Source organism: Platichthys flesus, chromosome 11 (genome assembly GCF_949316205.1).
Source record: "Platichthys flesus chromosome 11, fPlaFle2.1, whole genome shotgun sequence".
In the NCBI taxonomy this organism is placed as follows: Eukaryota; Metazoa; Chordata; class Actinopteri; order Pleuronectiformes; family Pleuronectidae; genus Platichthys; species Platichthys flesus.
In genome coordinates this window covers 9,492,267-9,512,563 of record NC_084955.1, presented here as the reverse complement: position 1 = coordinate 9,512,563, position 20,297 = coordinate 9,492,267, and the positions used below count along the sequence as shown (strand labels likewise).

General features: G+C 38.4%; 1 protein-coding gene across 1 annotated transcript in view; it reads right to left on the bottom strand.

Moving 5' to 3' along the window:
* Positions 1-20,297, bottom strand: part of LOC133965309 (CUB and sushi domain-containing protein 3-like) — a 205,497-nt gene that overhangs the window by 115,817 nt on the left and 69,383 nt on the right. The window contains exons 12-25 of the mRNA XM_062399793.1: positions 19,339-19,442; positions 18,966-19,078; positions 18,526-18,708; positions 17,553-17,879; positions 16,415-16,609; positions 15,883-16,021; positions 14,598-14,785; positions 11,534-11,722; positions 9,397-9,513; positions 6,658-6,873; positions 5,158-5,346; positions 4,866-5,035; positions 3,582-3,738; positions 1,503-1,694 (exon numbers count right to left, since the gene is read on the bottom strand). Of these exons, the coding sequence (XP_062255777.1) occupies positions 1,503-1,694; positions 3,582-3,738; positions 4,866-5,035; positions 5,158-5,346; positions 6,658-6,873; positions 9,397-9,513; positions 11,534-11,722; positions 14,598-14,785; positions 15,883-16,021; positions 16,415-16,609; positions 17,553-17,879; positions 18,526-18,708; positions 18,966-19,078; positions 19,339-19,442 (2,479 nt within the window). The remainder of the gene's footprint in view (positions 1-1,502; positions 1,695-3,581; positions 3,739-4,865; positions 5,036-5,157; positions 5,347-6,657; positions 6,874-9,396; positions 9,514-11,533; positions 11,723-14,597; positions 14,786-15,882; positions 16,022-16,414; positions 16,610-17,552; positions 17,880-18,525; positions 18,709-18,965; positions 19,079-19,338; positions 19,443-20,297) is intronic.

Sequence of the window (20,297 nt, the reverse complement as noted above, 5' to 3'; positions counted from 1 at the left end):
GATTGCCACACTGGTTGGCTATAATCAGCGTCATAACACTGAGCAAATGTGAAAGTCCTTGACAGGAGCCGGGATGTTGCCCAGGAGAAAGGGCTAGAAATCCCATTTCAAATTCAGCTCACAGAAACATAGCTCACTATTAATATTGACTGTTCAGTGATCCAGCACTGTTAAACAGTTAATCAATAGACTGATTACCTTTCTTCTTCTTTTTTTTGATTGTATTGAACATGCCACAATGCAAGACTGAAGCACTTTCACTGAAAAAGTAACAAATACATGTTTCATTGAAAAAGGCCTGGGGAAACCATGGCCTTTAAAGTGCAATTCTGCACACGTCCGGAATTTGAAAATCATATTTTACCCTAATCCATCACTGCTAGACATTAAGAAACAGACACTGCTTCACAACACTTTCCAGACTCGAGCAACGTGTAGGTAATAGCTTTATCATTTGTCTGTCCCAACATGTTCTGAATATGAAATTCATCTTAGATTGTGCATTTTTGTCTGTGGCTCAATCTGATATGAGCACTCTGATAATTACATCTTTGCTTCTACAAAAAAAAAATGCAGATTAATTTCTTGTGGGTAAAATTTCTAAATTACGTAGCCTACAAATGAAACAGACTCAGAGAAACACAGCAATAGCTAATTTCTTCAGCATTGTGTTCTTAATGGCCCCACACCCAGTTTTTCATCAAGAACACAAAGTATTGTGAAGTTAATGTTTAACAATAAAACATCGGAGCCATTTATATTCCCCAACAAAATTACAATAGCATATTTTCTTTCTAGCAAGTTAAATTAAGGAGAACTTGTATCGGTATGAATCCTTGGGATTAACAGCTAGCCACAACGTTAACAGTTTACCTGATCTCACTAACAATAAGTGTAACTGCAGAAGACAAGAGAGAGATAAACAGATATCTAATGCAACTAAAAGGGACAGAGAATGATGGTTCATCCATACAACTAGGTTTTTATTTGTAAATGTAGAAATTTGGCTATGGATACGCCTGCTGTTCGCAGTACTCCAGAGTTTTAGAGCTGCTAAAACTGAGTTTGGAAACGCTGCCGGCCCTGTTTCAGTTTGAAAACTCTGGGCCTGTCTTTCAGACTAGGTGGGATAAAACATTTACGTTTGTAAATGATGACGTGGGCCCTCAGAACCTCTTGCTGATTAGGTTTTAGGAGTAATGATGTAGCCTTTGCTGAATCATCAGACTTCTATCACGTGTCTCCCTTCCAGAGGAAAACAACCCCGGCTACAGGTGTGGAACACAACATTGATAATTACAAGCATTGCTGACCCAGTTACCTTTGATTATGTACAGTTAAATTTGACATTTTACGGTCACAGGAAATGGGTTTTCAGGGCCTGTACAGCGATTAAAACGGATATTGAGCCAAAACGCTTGGATGGAAAGAGATGGATTTAGTTTGCATTGTTGTATAGACACAGTTAAAGACAGCATCAAGACTTAGGTAGAAGGATTTACCTATACATGACGGGAGGTTATTGTCCCATGCTCTTCTCTCCCCGGTCATGCACTTGAGGATGCCACTGCCGTGCAGGGTGTAGCCTTGATCACAGCCGAAAGTAATGGCACTTCCAGAAAAATGACCCTGGTCACTGACTTTGAAGCCAAACTGCGGCACACCTGGATCATCACAGTGTGAAAGCTCAAAACCTGGACGAGTGAGATTAGAAAAAGGAGGCAATAAGTGGAAGAATCAAATTACATGAATACTGGGGACATATCCACAAAAATCTGCATTTTAAAACCAGATATAATAGAGACAGCCATTCTGTACACATTCTTCAGTACCATATTTCCACTGATCTGTGCAGTAAGAGGTATTGATTGAGCTTTGAGAAATAATTTCTAGTTGAGCACAAATGAGAGCTTTGTTACTTTGCCATTAAATTCCTTGGCAGTAAAAGATTCCTTTTGGGGTGACAGCCCAATTAGACAGTCACAATTAAATGTTCAATTGAGTGTGGACGTTTACCACGACTGAGAAACAGCCCATCCACTCGTAACACTTTGGGGGATAACTAGAGAAATAAAATAAACAAGCCACAAACAAGAAAATGTTGCAATAACTCTTGTGCTCGCCATGTTTGAACTTGACCGTGGCCTTTATGTGTATTGCTCTCTTTCAGGTACTAAATGTAAGTGTTCTGCTATGCAGCAACAGTGAATGCACATAAAACCAGCAGCTCTGATTTATCATCCCTTCTCACGGCGAGGTCCGTGCCCAAGCCAGATGTTATGGTGGTGTAACAAGTGTCATGCCCAGTATAAATCTCGAGCAAGATACTCAACACATTTGGAAAATAATCTCAGCACTTCAGGTGGAAGAGTCGTCAAAACGTGATTAGATTTCATGTTCTGACAAGTTTTAGGCTGACTGTACACAGCTTCCTCCTTGCCCTCTTGCTGTTCACACATCAGTCAATCCTCTTCATGTTGTAAAGAGTATTCATTCTGCTTGAAAGGGCCGAGTAAAAACTGCACTTTGGGATGGATAATGGCTGCAAGCTTATATTCTGCTATTTACCTTGTGCACAACACTGGAAAAGTCATACATTAAATTAAATTGTGATTCTTAATTATAGGTAATTTTGTAACTCAAAAGGCAGATCATAATTAAACTTAATTTTCCCTGAATTAATTGTGGTTCCATTTAGATTATGCTGCCAATTTATTTAGTTAACGTAAATTAATATATATCCTGAAATAACATTATCCCATAAACTTATTTTACGTCAACTGTTTTATAGTGGTTTGTATCTGGCACATTCGCCATAGAAATTATAATTTGTAGCCTAACTGGAAGTTAGCTAAAAACTTTTGTGCTTTTATACTTTTCAAGTGAAAGCAGCTCTTGGCCTGATGCCACGGTAATAACTATATTGAATTATACCTACAAAACCCGCTGGTAGATAAAAGGAATTCAGGGATTTCAGGTGAAACTCAAAAAACACTTTAAATTGGACTGCAAAGTGCAGTGTCACCAAAGCATTCTCTCGTCACAGTAATACATTAGAAACGGTTAGCAACAATACACAGTCAGCAAGCCAATTAAGGGCGAGAAACAAAACCCATCTATTACTGGCCCACTTACATCAATGACCCAAACTTTCAACACACACACGCTCATGCATATGCAGAGGCACACACTGTCTGCAGTGCATGCACAATGCACATATACATTAGCAAACACAATGATTTCAAACAATAACAACTATTATTCACCGGCTTTAATAAGGAACAGTTAGCCAGACAATTGCTGACATAGAGAGCAAAGGAAAAGAAGGAACAGGGGAAGGCAGAGCGAGAGAGGCGGGAGAGAAAAAGGCAAATTTCCCTGCAGGAGTGGAGCGGAAACAGCATGCTGTGTTTAATGGATACCCTGACAGTGAAAGACACAGTGAAGCAGGGTAAGGGTCAATTAAAATTTTCTTTTAAATTCCGCTACTTGAACCGCCTGGCTCCTGAAGTGAGGCTAAATTCAGTCATTTGGAAAAGCTTTAAGTCCCCCCTCCTCCAGTGAAATTAAATGTGACTCACTGCGGTACATGAGCCGGAATCCCGTTGCCGTCACCTCCTGGTCGGAGTAGAATTCCAGCCACAGATAGTTGGAAGTGCCGGTGAGGGACAGACCTTGCATCGACGTGCCTGTGTAGGTGCCAAGGAGTTGGGCAGCACCATCCTTGCCATCATACACCTGATTAGAGACAGTGAGCGACATGAGTTATTCTGCTTTATAGGTGTGTGCTGTCTACAATTAAGAATTAAATATTAATATCGAAGAAAGAAAGCGACAGTTACAAAGAATTTATGAGTACTGTATATCTTTTCTTATATGGCACCTCTACTACAAATTCAATGTCCTAAATGAGATGTGAAAATTGCAAATATTAAAATGTTCCTCAATATTAAAAAGCTAAAATCCAAAAAGAGTTTGAAATCACTCAAAGCAGAGAGTAAGGCATTTCTGTTATCTGGAGTCACGCTAAATAGATGTATTAATCTTTCTCTGCTTATCTTTTTCAGCTGAGCAAGGTGTTGAACCAATGCATCCAATGCAAATGATTTGTCATAGAAATACTTGTTTTTCAAGTAATATACATAATCTTTCCTGATTGACTGTGAACTAACTCTGGGCTCTTCCTTTGAAATACTCCTTGGGCATTTTGTTGTTTTGTTTTCTGTTTTGTTTTTTGTTTTGTTTTTCTTCAAGGCAATTTAGCTCTACAATGTGGTCAGTCCACATTTCAGATCCTCACCAGATGACTAAATACAAGAGATGACCGTCTACACAACTCCACTGCTAAGAAAAGCAGATAGTGGGTGACAAAGCTGTTAATTGAAGCATAAGACAAGACATCTGCATCCCAAAAAGAGTGCATTCCAGCTGTGAAGTGAGGACTACATAGTCATTTGCATCACATCTGTGGTGCTTACAAAAAGCTGTTAAAATGCCCTTGAGAAACAAAATGAATCTCTTCCCTCCCAGAGAGATGCTGCTGCTGTTGTTTGACCTTTGATCCGACTACCAATACAAAACTATTGTGCATTCTGCCTGGTGTTTTCCACAAAATCCTCCCTTTACTGGTTTCTTCTTTTGAACATAATAAAAAGCACCAGGAGCTGAATCATATGCCTTTGTTATTTGTTGATTATCTATGTGTATTGAGCCTTGTTGTAAATATGTACTTCGTGTTTTCAAATGTGAATTGTGTTTATTGTTGAGCCCTGTCAAATGGAAAATATCTGTCACTTTGGGACAAAGATAAACCTTATTTATTTATTTACCATCACAAACAAGGAGTGAATGTATTGTGTCTTTACCTTGATGATGTCACCTTGTGCGAGTTGGAAAGTGCTGGCAGTGATGTTGATGCCTTTGCCAGTTTGAACTTGAATGGTGTACACACACTCGTGGCTGTTGTCATAGTTCATTGGGTAGTTTGGCGACAAAAGAACACCCTCATTGTTGGAGACTGTTGATCCGCACTCAGCTGCAAGAGAAACCAAAACCAAGAAAAGAACCCTGAAGTTTTTATTTGATATTAACATGGGTAAAAATAATAAATATACTGTACAATAGAAGAAATCAGAAGAAAAGCAGATGACCACGTACCCACACACCTTGGCAGAGGGGCACTCCAAATACGGCGGCCACCTCCCAAGCAAACAACCTCCTTCGCCCCCTGTAGACGATAGCCTGTATTGCAGGTGAACGCCAGCGAGTCCCCGATTCCAAAACTGGAATCATTGTGCCAGCCGAACTGAGGTGACCCAGGATCCTGACAGGGTTCCAGATCATACTCTGGAAACATTATAGCCAAAAAAAGATCAGCTTTAAAAATAACATCATTATGCTATTATAATTATGTTATTTTCAAATAACCTCTTTGAAAACCCATTTGGCCAACAAGGAAAACAATATGAGAGATAGTAGGGATTATCTGCCTTGCTCGAGGACACTTCATCAGATTAGGATACATGCCAAAAGCTTTAGCCCAGCATGTCTAGATGAAGAATGGGCCCTCTAAAACCGGCCAGCCTGTAGGCAGCTTTATTATATATATATATATATATATATATATATATATATAGGCTGTTGGTTGCCTTATGATTTGAGACTTAGATGCAACTCTGGCGTAGCAAGAAGAAGTTCATACCCTGGCCACTATTCCTCTCACTGTCTGTATCTGGCAGAAGGAAGAGCTATTGTATTAAGGCCTATCGATATCAGCACAGCAACACGTTACAGCAGACCCCCAGTGTAGGATGGGGCCTGACAGAATTGGCAAAATTTCATCAAAGGTCATAAAAGGTTACTAAATTAATTCTAATCAGAAAATCTATAGATGCTAATGATAAAGCTTACAAGGACACACACACACAAAAACTAAAGTTCATGAATATTCATGGCTGCATAAGTTATGTTTCACTTCAGCAAACAGCAGGCAAACATTTAGCCAGGATCATCATGGAGCTCTCTCTCTCTCTCTCTCTCTACTTTATCATATGCCTCTCCCTCAATCTCTCTTTCTCTCTCCCCGCCCTCTCCATCAACCCTGCTCACTCAGCATCACCATCTGTCTAATCTCCTCTTTCTCCATCTCCCTGCCTAAGCCTTGTATCTCCACCTAACGCTACATTCCTTCCTTCTCTCTACATGGGGGCCCCCATTATTTCTGTAAACCCCCCGTACCTCTATCTCCTCAGTCCTGATGATACTGACCCACATGCCATGCTTAGATGATAATTCCAATCACGGTCGGACACCCTCTACCTGCGTGACCTCCTTGTCTCTTAATTATCCTCCTCTGATCAGCACAGCCTGGGGCACTGTCTACCTTAAGCCTGCACCTATTACCATGGGAAATTCACTCCTCGAGTTACTTGATACACAATTTAAAAAAAGCTTACTACTTTTGATCTCATCATCTGAGTTGTCTTTTTCACCCATCACTTCTTTACCCCTGAAATCCAGCCACCACATTTCAATCCATCTTTCTTCTTCCTCGACAAAATTCTTTACACCTTATCGTCACCTTCCAATTCCAACTATACACCTACCAATATGATCCCCTCCATGCCTCCATATAGGAACCTTAATATACATTCATACCCGAGAAGGAGATGTTGAATCCCTGCAGGGATATGGAGAAGTCGGAAATGAAACGTAGCTGGGCCTTGAAGTTCCCATACAGGCCGGCGTTAACTGGTGCAGGCCTCTCTGAGCCGGTGAGTCGAGCCAGGGGCTGAGCAAAGCTTCCATTTTCTGTTATCAGAAGGTAGTCATGGTGATCCTCCAGGTGGAAGGAGTGAAATGTGAATTGGACACCTTGGAGGAGAAAATAAGAAAGCCTATTGAGGAGACGTATTCAAGAAAATATGAAGAATAGCTTCAAAAGATACAGACAGAGCTTAGAACAAAATATGTACTGGACAAATTTGACTATATCCTCCATAAAGTTGCAGTGTATAAAATATATTTAAAATGCAGAGCATAGACCTCATGCTGAATGTAACAATTCAAATTTTAGTTGTAATTTCAAATGTCAATATAATGATTAAAGTCTAGTTATTAACATGGGTTTAGGTTACACAAAATATAAAACCACAAAATGTTTGTTATTCATTAAATAATAAATGCTTTCATTTACTGCAGGACAAGGAATATTCATACTAAAAAAAACTACCATAATGCTATTACTGAAATGAAAAGTGAATTTTAAATTTTAAAAAGGTACAAAACATAGATTTAAAACAATGAATTTGAAGTAGAAAAGTCGATTGAAAAATTGAAATTTTTTTTTATTTCACTTGCATTTTCATTCACTATTATGTAATTCAAGAAGCAAAGGCTTGCCACCAGTTTGCAATATGCCAACCTTTTAAAACCATGTACAACTTAAAACCTTTTTGATTGTATTTTCCAAAATACATACATCAGTACCTTACAAAACCAAGATCAACGATTTGTGCGAGAAGGTAGAATATAATTTTTAAAAAACTGACAGAAGCAAAGAAAATCTACATATTATTTTAGCAAATCATGATGGTCTGCACAACCTGCTTTTATTTCCCCATAATACCTAAGACCCAATTATAAGATCATCTCATTCATGACGGCCAGTTGGTTTATTATCAGTACAATAAGCTCTTTTTTAATATTGCATTGGTTGAATCTCTTCAACTATGACTCTACTATGTCTCCTACTTGATTTTTATGTAATCATTCATGGTAATTTATACAAATGGTAATAAAATGTGAGAAAAAGAGGTTTCCATATCTGACTTGTGTAGAATGGCCACACGATGTTTGGCTCACTTGATAAATAAAAACCCAAATAGCCATAAAATAAATAAAACATGAAGTGATTGATTGTACTCCATAAACAGCAAATTACAGTACAGAGAGTAAGTCAAATGGAAAATAAATGAAGAGCCTCCCATATGAAGTGAAATTCCAATATTTTGATAGAGTAGGTATGTCGCTAATTAATGAGTGAAATAGTGATGTAGATGAATATGTCATCCAGAAAGTAAACACGGCCTCAATATACATTTGGATACCAACATTATTTGGTCGGTAGGTCTTGTAGATTTGGTCATTTCAAGAGTAGCTGACAAGCCAATAAAGTGTGGGCACCCCTGACTTAGATAGATGATTGGTTACTGGTCTCACACAGCACCCCCCCCCCCCCTTAACAGAATGTCTTCAAACTAAGAAAATCCACTTTTATTGGCCCAGTCAGAACTCAGAGAGCCAAATAGACATCCAGAAAATGACTTCCATCTGAATGTTGTAATTGTCTCATCTGCACCTCCAGCTTGTCTGAAATTATAGCTGCCATAGACCAGTTATCAAACCAAAGGGTTCACTTAATATGTCCACCAGAATTGTAATGTAAGAGTTGAAGATGTGATTGTATTATGTATTATTAGATTTAAAGCATTCTTTGCATGTACTAATACTTTAGATGAAGATCTGATCACATTTTGATCACCTTATTACAATGACTTCTTCTTAAGTAATAAATAAAATAAACAAACCTCGATTTTGTTTTTATGGTGTCAACTAATTCAGCTGATTTGGACACAATTCTAAAAGAGTACAACATGGCTTTTCAATGGTTCTTGAAAGAGAATAACAAGAAACGGTATGGTAAAATACAGGAATAATACAGTGGTAGGGCACAGAGATAAGCTCAGTGAGCTTTTCAAATGATAATGAAGACGAACGTCTGAGAGCACTGGTAACTTATCAAATAACTGTCAAGTGACTGCTGTGATAATAGAGTTAAACTAATAAAATAAAGAATCATCTCTTGAATAAAAGTGAGATAACAGAATTATTTTACCAAGTGAAACACTGAAACGTCAAAACAGTTCATTAAAGGAGGTAGGTGAAAAAAAATTATGAAATGCAATATTCTCCTAATGGTGTAAAAAATATCTAAATGAGGAATGTGTAGTGCCGACTATTATACAGCACAGTACTGCAACATGCTCTTAAAAACAGGGGGGAACATATGATGTAAAAAAAGTCAGTTCATTTATATGTTCTTTATTCAAGTAATATATACGCTTTTTGCACCCTTCTATTTATAATAATAAAACCCAGCATGTTTTTTTAATCTGTTGAGGGGGCGTTGCTTTAATATTTAGTTTTATCATTTGGCCATATTGTATCAAGTGTGTCGTATATAAATAAGCATACGTTTACTGAGTACATAAAATAGATATAAAGGTTCTTATAGGAAGATATAACTCTTAAGAGAATAAAATAAAAAAATGCATATTTGAGCCTGTGTTGAAGGTATATTTAATGTATGACTTAACATCTGGGCAGTTTTCTTACCTTTTCCATGGCTGACTTCTACAGTCCACGTACAGTTTAGAGAGTTGGGATACAGCTCTGGGTAGCCAGGTGATAAAATGATCCCCCCGGGTCCACTGATATCCCCACCGCATGATGCTGAATAGAAAGGTTAGATAGTGAACGATAAAAAAAATTAAATAATCTGTAAATGAACCAGTAAATCCTTCACCTGGAGACAGAGGAGCAATTTAAATGAATAATATATTCCAGTCATATCACATCCTGTCCTGCTATTTTTATGAATACCGGTAATTCTGCCAACACAATGTTTTTTTCTTCTCTCCCTCTATCCAAACCAGCCCTACTGCCTAACAGGACAATAAATTATTCATTGATTCGGCTATCCATCCATATTTTCTTCTACTATGGTATCTTAAACTAAGAGTCATTGTCAGAAAATGTAATAATCCATTAATCTACTGAACAGCATATTCAGCAGATTAGAGCATCTGACTTTAATTTTATTTAGATTTGAAAATGATTGAGATTTTTCTCCGAATTGAAACAATCATCCCAGAACAGCATCCAGCTGCTTTTAAGGTTGAGTATAATCCAGTAGCAGCCTGCTGTGCTAAGTAGTTACAGATAAGAATGTGGTGTCCCCTCAGTTATATGGCCATCATACATATCTATATTGACATATAATTTAAAGCTCCATATCTCATCAAGGGAAGTTAACGAAATAAAGCTCTACCCTCATTAGGTGCCGGGAACTGGGAGGTTTATCCTCAATCCGTCTGAAGGTTAACTGGTCTAAGTGAATATTGTTCAAACCTGAAACAATTATCTTATCCTGTCATTTGGTTTCAAATAAAATGTCACTGCACATAAAGGGCATTGCTTTTATAAAAAAAAAAAAAAAAAAAAAAAAAAGCATGGATGAAGTTTGACAAGCTTTTTTCAATCTTAATTTAAGTCTGTGTGCGTGTGCGTGTTCAATTCTTCTTTTGCCTGAATGCCAGGTGGCGTGGCAGCCAAGAGCCTGGATGCTAAACACCAATCGCTGACAAATATTAGGAGTAGAACTCTTGTGCATGTATATTTTCAAAGTAACGAATGTCAGATGATGTTTTGGAAGATCGCTGAGATGCCTGAGGCTCCACAGCTGCACACATCCAGCCTCCTCTTCTCCTCTCTCCTTACACCCTTGAGCCCTCCAGCGTGCACAACACATCAAGGCCCGAATCCTTACCCACCAACAAAATTATTTCAAATATTTTATTAATGAACCGAAATTACATAAAGTCATTAAAAGTGGATGAGTATACTTGGCAAAGGATCTACTTCAGATGCTGCATAGGCAAAGTGCCAAAGCACTGGGCACCAGTCTGGCACACACCTAGTCAGGAAAACGCTCCAAGATATAAAAATGAATTTTCAAGGCCAATCATTGGGCTGAAGTTACATGAAACAGCACTGTATCATTTGCGGAGCGCCTTGCCAACTCTTGTATGCATTTGATTCATTATATTCTTTCAATTGAGTGATTCGTGAGTAAGGGGCATCATTTACGGGTTGTACATTGCAACAATAATCACTTCAACTGTCCTTCGTTGTGCCTCTAAATCCCACAAAAGTGTACAAACACGACCTAGAGAGATATTATTCAAGATATAAGAACTATCGGGTACATGCTGACCTTCATGCTTTGAAGTTGCATATACTACAGTTTTAAATGATTCATAACACCCCTGGTGACTTGTCACACAAGAACTGAGTCTATTTGCTGAAGTAAAAAGTATTTTGATGATCATCTGTTTGGTCAGTCCGACTCGCTGTTGGAAACTCACTCGCTTGTGTAATTTGGTTACGTATTAAATTCAATCAGGACTTCAAATGATAGTCGTGTCCATAATTCTACAAACTTTCAAAGACTTAACATTCATGAAATATTTCAAGGAAAAGAAGAATGGGTCATTTAGCTCTGAGCCATTCAAAGGGACTATATCTTGTCATCTGGTGTCACCCAGTGTCAATTTAAGAATATTAAAAATTCTATTAAAAATATGATTAACATTCATTGAAAAGAGACTTGCAGTGTTATGAACTATGCGGATGTGACCGATCCATATGTTGGAATATGCTGCACAAAATTAACACAGTTGTGTATACGAACCATCACAAGAGGCCAGTGGGTGGCTCCAGAAGTGGTTCTTCTCACAAACCAGTGGCTCCTCATGGCTCAGCCTGTATCCTGGGTCACATTGGAAAGAAACGGTGGAGCCGATCGACAGGTCCTGGCCTAACCTTACACCGTTCACCGGGATACCAGGATCCATACAGGAGAACGTGTCCAATGTGACCACTAGAGAAATTGAGATCAGAGTATTATTTTTTGAATGTATCTCTAAACAACTGCATAAAGTCGCCTTTGCACTTTAATCTAACTGCGGCATCAATTACCAAACAACATGTTTTCAATGTGTACATGTATTAAGTACAGTTTTATTTTGCATGGCTTTGGCCCCTCCCTTCAACCCGCCAAAGAATAAGTGGTATAGTAATAAGGGATGGATGATTATTTTGTTTTCCCAAAATGACACACAGTATGTCAGATTCTGTTAAGTATTTATACAAAGGTTTGCTACAGCAAATACAATATGACTGTTGAGCAACAGAGGTATATCATACAGGATTTAGGGACAATGAAATGCCATTTCTATTTTTGCAATCAGTGAAGATTCTAGGCCACATTTACACAATCAGCTACCAATTCCGAGTTGTCTGCCTCCACCAACCAGTTACATATCAGTTTCCATCCATGTCTGTTAAAAAACTAACATGTAGTAAAGGACAGAGCGAAGGACGGGCAACCCGGGATGCCTCCTGTCAAGGCTTAGGCCAGAACAGACGTATTAGATAGTGCAAACAGAACCTTAAATAACAATCATCAGAACAAAAAGGTATCAGTGCACATATATATTGCAATGCAATATATTTGAGTTGACTTTTATTTTACACTTCAGACAGTAGCAAAATATATTCTTAATGCAACACATCATGACGGAAGAAAAATGGACAAATGCATTGATGCATTGCTGATGTTTGACAGTTTCTCTCTGAATAACTTTGACAGAGCTCTTTTAGTGTTGAAGAAAACAAGATTTCATCATCATGAAATCCCTTTGTGGAAAAATATAAGCAAGTTGACGCCTGTGAGAAGGTCCAAAGCAGATGTTCAAGGTGATGAGGAGGAGCACAAGAATATAGAGAGAGAACCTATGGCCTAGGTGAAACCGTTTAAATAACATTTTTCCCTGTTCTGCATGGAAAATATTGTGTTACTGGCATTGGTGAAGGGATGAGAGATGTCTGAGAGTAGTCAAGTAATGGGAGCAAATAATTTCCTGATCACTGTGTTGAATTTATGTACTTATTTCTGTAAAATTGCACCCACAGCACAATCAAATCCAACCATCAAAACACACTCAAACTAATGTTGTAGTATCTGATAAGGTTCAACGCCCCACTATAATAAACAGTCCAGTGAGAGACATTTTATTTAGCTGAAGGTCCTGGGGAAGTAGCTGCTTGCCATGTGGTATTGACTAGAAGTTGTAGTGTTAACAGTGTAACACAGAAATGACTTGGGTTATACTATATGTTGTGTGACCTTTATATTAAGGTTATCAACATTAATAATCTATAACAGCCTAACCTGATATAATATATGTTAGATAACAGAATCCTATTCTGTATTGCTATAGCCTTCTGTAGAATACTAATTGCTCATCTTGATAGTTTTACTAAATAAAACACATGAAGCTTGAACACAGAGAAATAGAGCATTCAATAGATTACTGCTGGCACTGGTCTCTAGGGTGCAGGAATTCCATGAATCTTTTATTCTATATCTTAATACTAAAAATAATTATAAGAAATACATGAGCGAAACTATTTTGTATGTGTCCCTGCAGATGATGTGATACGACTGTAGTATTTTGTATGTGATTACATCTGATATCCATTACACAAAGAAGGAATGATGTAGTGTCTCTGTGCCTCAGTTTATTTACAGCATAATTCACTACATCCCTATTTTGTTAGACCAATTTTACAAATGAAGTAGGCTGGGTTTCCCTGAAGCATTTCAGCAATAACATATGTCTTAAATTGCAATGGAAGAAGCTAATGTGATCTTACTGTTATTGCTTTTCGATAGCCTCGTTAACAAAAGAGATATACACTTGAGAGTGAAACATAATAAGCCAAAGACACTTATGTTCTGTTTTCAGTCAATAATATAGACATAATGACAAAGTCTGTCTATGAATCACCTCTGAGTGACAAGAGAAATTGTGTTTCTGGGAATAATCGAAAAAATATGTTTTTTCAGGACTTTTTCAGGAGTATTTTTGTATTTGATTTTTCAAAACTACCCCTCCACATAGAGTGTTATGGAAAGCAAGACTACCAACCTATCTCCCTTCAGAACAAAGAAGATTTTACTAGGAAATTAGGTTTGGCCATTTAGCATACCAAATTAGCTCTGGTCTTTGAACCCGTTCCATTTTAGATTCTGTTAACCTTGGTTCTATCTAGTGGACCGGCCTGCGATTCCACCAATTTTCCTCCATCATAAGCAGACTAACATCTGGGGTCACAAATCCAGAAAAATTAGTTTGATCTCAACTTTCTTGTCTCCACACTATTTAATGAGCTACTACATTATATTACATAATTTGTCCTGACATCTGGTTTTTATTTCACCAAGAGTAATCTGTTTTTTTAACCTCTCACACAACAGACTATATAACATGCAAACCGTGGGGTTTTTAAACTTCTGCTCAGCCTGAGAAAATGGTGTGAAGAGTCAACATCAGTTAACAGATTGTATTTACAATAGCAGCGTGGACCTTGGTCTCCCTGGACAAGAAAGCAGTCTTCAATATTTTGTAGTCTCAATAATCAATTTATATATATATATAGCTGAATCAAATATTTTCAACCTGAAAACCAAAGTTCATTGAGCCAAATTGTTAGGCCGCTGGTGTTCTTGTATCGCCCGAAACACATCTTCAAGACATTTAGTAATAAAAGACAGTTTCAGAAAACCTTGCGAAAGTGTTGCCTGAACAGCAGATCAATTTAAATTCCAAGTCAACCATGATGTTCTTGGACTTGTTTGTTTTTGTTTAAATCTATTTGAATTTTTTGCACCCACAGCATTACACTCTTACCTTCGTAGAAGATCTTGAAGCCACTGTTTGATCGACTGTTATCGGTGGTGAAAAGCAGATACAGGAAGGTACTGCTACTAAACAGGAACTGAGGGACCTGGGTTCCATTAAATGACCCAATTAGAGGTGAGAGCAGGTTGGGACCATCGTGCACTTCCAGGAAGTCATAGCTCAGTTCAGTTTGAAACCTTCAAATTAAAATGAGAGGAGGGAGAGAGAGAGATGCAGAAAATATCTTTATTTGTATTCTGAATAACTCTAACAGATTAGACTATTTAAAACCATTTAGTCTATTCTGTCCACTGAGGACACATTAAGATTTTGACAAGATAGATGAGAAGACAAGGCCTAAACAGAAAGTACAAATTATGCAATAGTATAAGATCGATGAGCTCTTGGAGCTCTGATATGATATGGATCTGTGGTCACCCTCAGGTCCCTAAATCATCAAACAAGTGACATCAGCATCATATTGTGGGAAAATACTTTCAGACATTTTCAGAAAGAGACAAGAATTATTGGATTGTGGTTGTATGTCTTTTCCTACCAGGGAAGTTGTGGTCATATTATGTCGAAAAAAATTGGGGATTTTTGCAGATCATTACGTCACAATGTCTACCTTTGACCTTAAATGCCAAATTTGAAGGAATTCCCTAAGGGCATTGTGGAGATATCATATTCATGAGAATGGGACAGATGGGCAGAGGCAGACTGATAACATGATGTATCTGACATTGGCTATTGTTGGCACGGAGGCCTAACAATTCATGCCTATCTTCGTTATTTAAGCCAAGAATATGGAAAAAAAAAAAGAAACATACTATTTCCTCTATAAAACGAATATAAACTGCATTAATTAGGCTTAAGAAACAAAATTGGCTCAATTCATGTGATGGCTGATAAAATATAATGATTTTATGGTTTGGGTTATTTAATTTGAGAAATAAAGATTTTAGAGTAGGACTATTTTCTTTTTATTGCAGCAATCTGGAAGGGAGCAGGAGCCAGTGAGTAAATTAAAAAGTTACTCAAGGCTTTCAACACTTTTGGAAACTTATTACAGGTCTGCATTCCACCTCCTCTAACTGTCTGTTTCTACTTCAGATTAAGGGTATCACCTCTGCGTTTCACATTGGTATACAGTGTATAGTTCTCACATGTAGTACAGTATGTGGATATAAGTACATGAGGGATTTGGACTTTCAGATCTTTGTCTGTATCTCTGACTGAGAGTGTGTGTATGTTTGTTTCCACGGCTGAGTTACCGCAGCACTGTCACACAAACCTGTCAAAGCTGATCTTGATGGAACGGCCAGGTTCAGCCTCGATGACCCACTCACAACTCAGTGAGTCTTTGTAGTAGCCTGGCCACCCCGGGGACAGTATGACACCCGATGGACCCGAGTAGTGACCCCCACAAGGAGCTGGAGGAGCAGAGATGTGGCAAAATTGTGAGAAGGGTTGGGTGGATAAGAGATGTGGGTGTGTCAGAAAGAACAAGTATGGGTGAGGGATGGATGGAGAAGTTAGCCAGTGTTTTTAAAGAGGATAACACTCTAATAATCTTTTTGAACCAAAATAAAAAACACTGGAAGAAAATATATAGGATGAGTCACCAAAGGACTGGAGTTACACAAGCACCTGAAAAAAAAGATAAATGTAGCCCAGTATGGGTGGACTCTGAGCTGCTTGCTCCACATAACCCACTCACTTCTTCATCCAAATTCCCTCTGTTGTGTTTTCTCTCTTCCCAACTCAATAGTTGAGTTGGGACCTGTCCCACAGCTACACAGTTATTGGCTATTCCATTTCAGTACCTTCACATTTGGGAATGAGTCCACTCCACATCACTTTGCTTTCCTCCAGATGGCATGTGATGGTGTCAGCCCCCTGCGTTTTGATGAAGCCCTCCTCACAAACCACGGAGATGGAGCTCCCCAGTTGGAAGCTGTCCCCAAAGCGTCTGGCATTCAACGGTATGCCAGGGTCAGGACACTCATTACGCCCAAAAGCTTGTAATGAGAAGAAAGAGAACAAGATCTAGTTACAAACACTGTTGTGTGAATGAGGAATGGGGTCTTTGAGGAGTAGGTAGATAAGGGAAATGGATGTAGCTGTCTGTGGGAGAGGGGAGAAAAAAACGAACACAAGCCTGCTTTGTGAACCTCAGGGTGACAATAGCCTCCGTATTTAGAACTTGTTGTACCAAACCAGGGGAGAAATAACTACAGTGGTGTTGCATTTGATAATGGGTTTCACACTACAAGTACTGCCCTAAATGCTGCTGTTCTTAAGGCAGTTACGGTCCCTATGGAGAAGAGCTTTTGCTAAAAGCAATCATTAAAAAAAAAACACAAAAGAACTAGAGTATTGATTGTAAATGGAACCTTCACAAAAAATACAAGTGCTGTTGATCTTAATTAAATATAACTAGTCAGACATTAATTGCATCAAAATCTAATTGGAACTGCTTTACATTACATGTCATTTAGCTGACGCTTTTATCCAAAGCGACTTACATTTTTTTGAACACTCATCAGTTTATGAGGGGCCATCTAGGGGTTCAGTATCTTATCTCCTAGGATACTTAGGCATGCAGATGGGATAGAGTGGGATTCGAACCAGCGACCTTCTTGTTGCAGAGCACCCGCTCTATACCCTAGGCCAGGCTCTCCCCTTGAGAGCCTGGCCTATTTAGAAAATATTTTATACGTTAGATATGTAAACGGATAGAGCCTGTCCCTGCTCTGCATTCATTTAGTCTGTTCTTGTGGACATCTTCTGAAAGCTTATGGATACAGACAAAACAGATCAAACGTAGCAGTCCCAACCGGACATCAGTAGAAATGATCTCTTACCCTGAATAGAATGAGGCGGAGGCTTGCACTCGCTTATAAATGCTGATACAAATTACTGTGATTGTTAGAATTAAACTGATCTAATATAGTCACTTACTGCTATAGGTGATATTGAAGCCCCGTCCAGACATAGAGTGATCAGCCTGAAACTCCAGTTGCAGTACGTTGCTGTTGGACGTTAGGTGGGAAGGAACTTCGGCCCCTGAGAAGCGTCCTAGTATCGTGGCCCCTAACTGGTCCCCATCTTTGACAGTGAGGAAGTCATAGGGGGGCTCCAGGTCAAAGTCATTAAAGGCCAGGTGGATTCTGGAGCCCGACTCTGAGATAATCAGCCACACACAGTTGAGGTTGTTCCCATAGCCTTCTGGGTAGTCAGGAGACAACACCGTCCCCATGGGGGCAGTGAAGTTGGAGAAACAGGGGACTGTGTAATGGAACGTGAAAAATATTTAAGCAGCAATTTAAGAAAAAATACGGACAAACATATGGCCATCTACACTGTGGGTTTTGCCATGATAGGATCATGCACATAGATCGGTATATATAACAATGTGAGGACTGTTTAACAAGCTCAGCAATCAGGAGAAAGCACAGATCCCATGGTGGTGGAGTAGTTGAAGAAACAGGAAACTGTGGCAGGGTTGAACATAGAATACACAAAAATACAGACATAGAGCTTTATAGGTGCCCAGGATTAATATAAACTTTCCCTATGGACGCAGGCAACTTGTACAAACAGAAGATAATACATGTTTGTTAAGGATATGGGTTAGGTATAGTGAAACTCCTCAAAGGGGTTTAAGTTATATCGAGAAATGAGTATTTGTACAGTATAAAAGTGTGTTACCTACGTCCTTATTTTTAAAATCAACTTCAAATAACAAGGCAAGGATATGCTATCAATTTCCTATTTTACATTAAGTATATTGCTGTTTACACTTCATGCACTGCATGGTCATTTAACAACAATGCAATTAATCCTTCAATAGTTTAATGTCATTGTGAACTTTCCAAGAGCATAAGTAATTGCTTCATTAGCTGTCGTGAAAACAAGTCAGCGCCGGACTCACATATGCAGATTGGGATATTAGCCGACCACTGATTGTTGTTCTGGCAGGTTATCATCCTCTCCCCTATGAGCTCGAATCCAAACTGGCATTCAAAGCGCAGAACATCCCCATTTAAAAAGCCACTACCGTCTTGGTAGCCGTACAGAGGTGTACCAGGGTCACCACAACTCTCTTTGTCAATTTCTGTGGGTGAGAGGAGAGGAAGAGAGGGAGGGTAGAAGATAAAGTCAAGCAATACTTTATATAAAATGTAGTTTTTCTGTTTAACATCTATAAAAGTCCAGGTAAAAAGCCTGTGAACGTGTTAAAACAATTTTTTCAAGGAGATATAGAAGACAAGGAGAGACAGGAGGCAGATAGAATGACACGGCAGAAAGGAAAACAGACACAGACATGATTACAGACAATCAGAGATAATATCAGCATCAAAGTCTCTATACCTTTATAGTTGATCTTGAAGCCGATCGAGCCCACACTCTCATCAGACTGGAGATGAAGCCACATCTGATGGGACATGCTGACAATCAGGTCTGGGACAAAGCTCCCAGTCAGCCTGCAGACAGGGGAGCAAAAAAGGCATGTCAAAATGTCAAATGTTGTCTTGTCTCCCAATGTTATATGTAAAAGTTCTTCCAAAATAAACGGAAACAAACTGAGGCATGGTTTCAACAAAGTAAGCCTCAACTCAAATGGTGCACCTTTTCGATTAAATAAAGGTTCCTTGTAGAATAAAGATGTAATGTTATGTGCAACATTTAACTGTAAATGTATAATTCAATAATATATTCAATGAGGTATTTCATCAGTACTTACACTTGTATTATTGTTTTGGAGTCACCTACTTCCCCTCCATCTCCTATGGTTAGTGAATCATACCCAATTTCAAGGTCAAACTCCTCAAAGTTGATCTGAATAACCTGTTGATAACAAGAAGTAGATTTACCATCTTCTTATTTTAACATTCAAAAGAGTGCACAACATTTGTGCACATGCGTTGACATGATAAATATGCGTTTTCATAATGTCAATGAACAGAATTATTCAACCTTTATTTTAATTTAGGAATAAATAGACGTAAAGACCTCATTTACAGTACAGCAGAGTACAGAGAATAAAAATGATTTCAAAAACACAAAGAAGACTCATAATGGAACAGTAACATTTTAAAAAAAAGGAAAATCAAGTGCATAACTAAAAGTCAATCTTATTCATGGTATTCATGCATAAAAACCAGACTCTCCCAATTGGATGGGAATTAAACAAGGTTACTTTTCACACAAAACATTTCTGTACATGACAACATGTGTACAAACAAGTTGATTTTTTTACAAATTTGCACATTCAAATACATGAATGCATCCACCCCCCCCCCACACACACACACGCGATGGGAATTGCAGGATTAAGTGATCTACACTTCTGTTTGTGCATCCACAGCACGAGTGGAAAATTTTATTATTATGTTAATCGGGTACTGAAGTTTTTGCTTTGGGAATATTTTATCTTCTGATGACTCTTGTTATACATGCAGACCAAACTTTATTACACATTAGAATTTGTAAGACTTTTTTGCGTTTCACAAATTCACACACTTAGAATTAACATTTAGAAAGCATTTTCACATGCACATCAAAGGTGATGGACATCCGCAGGCCGTGAAATTATTCGCGAAAATCACTTCACCAGCTCAGAATATTAATGTTTTACCCTATACTGATTTCCTTATATTTGGACTATTTGACTCTGATTCTGGAGACAACTAAACGTTGAGA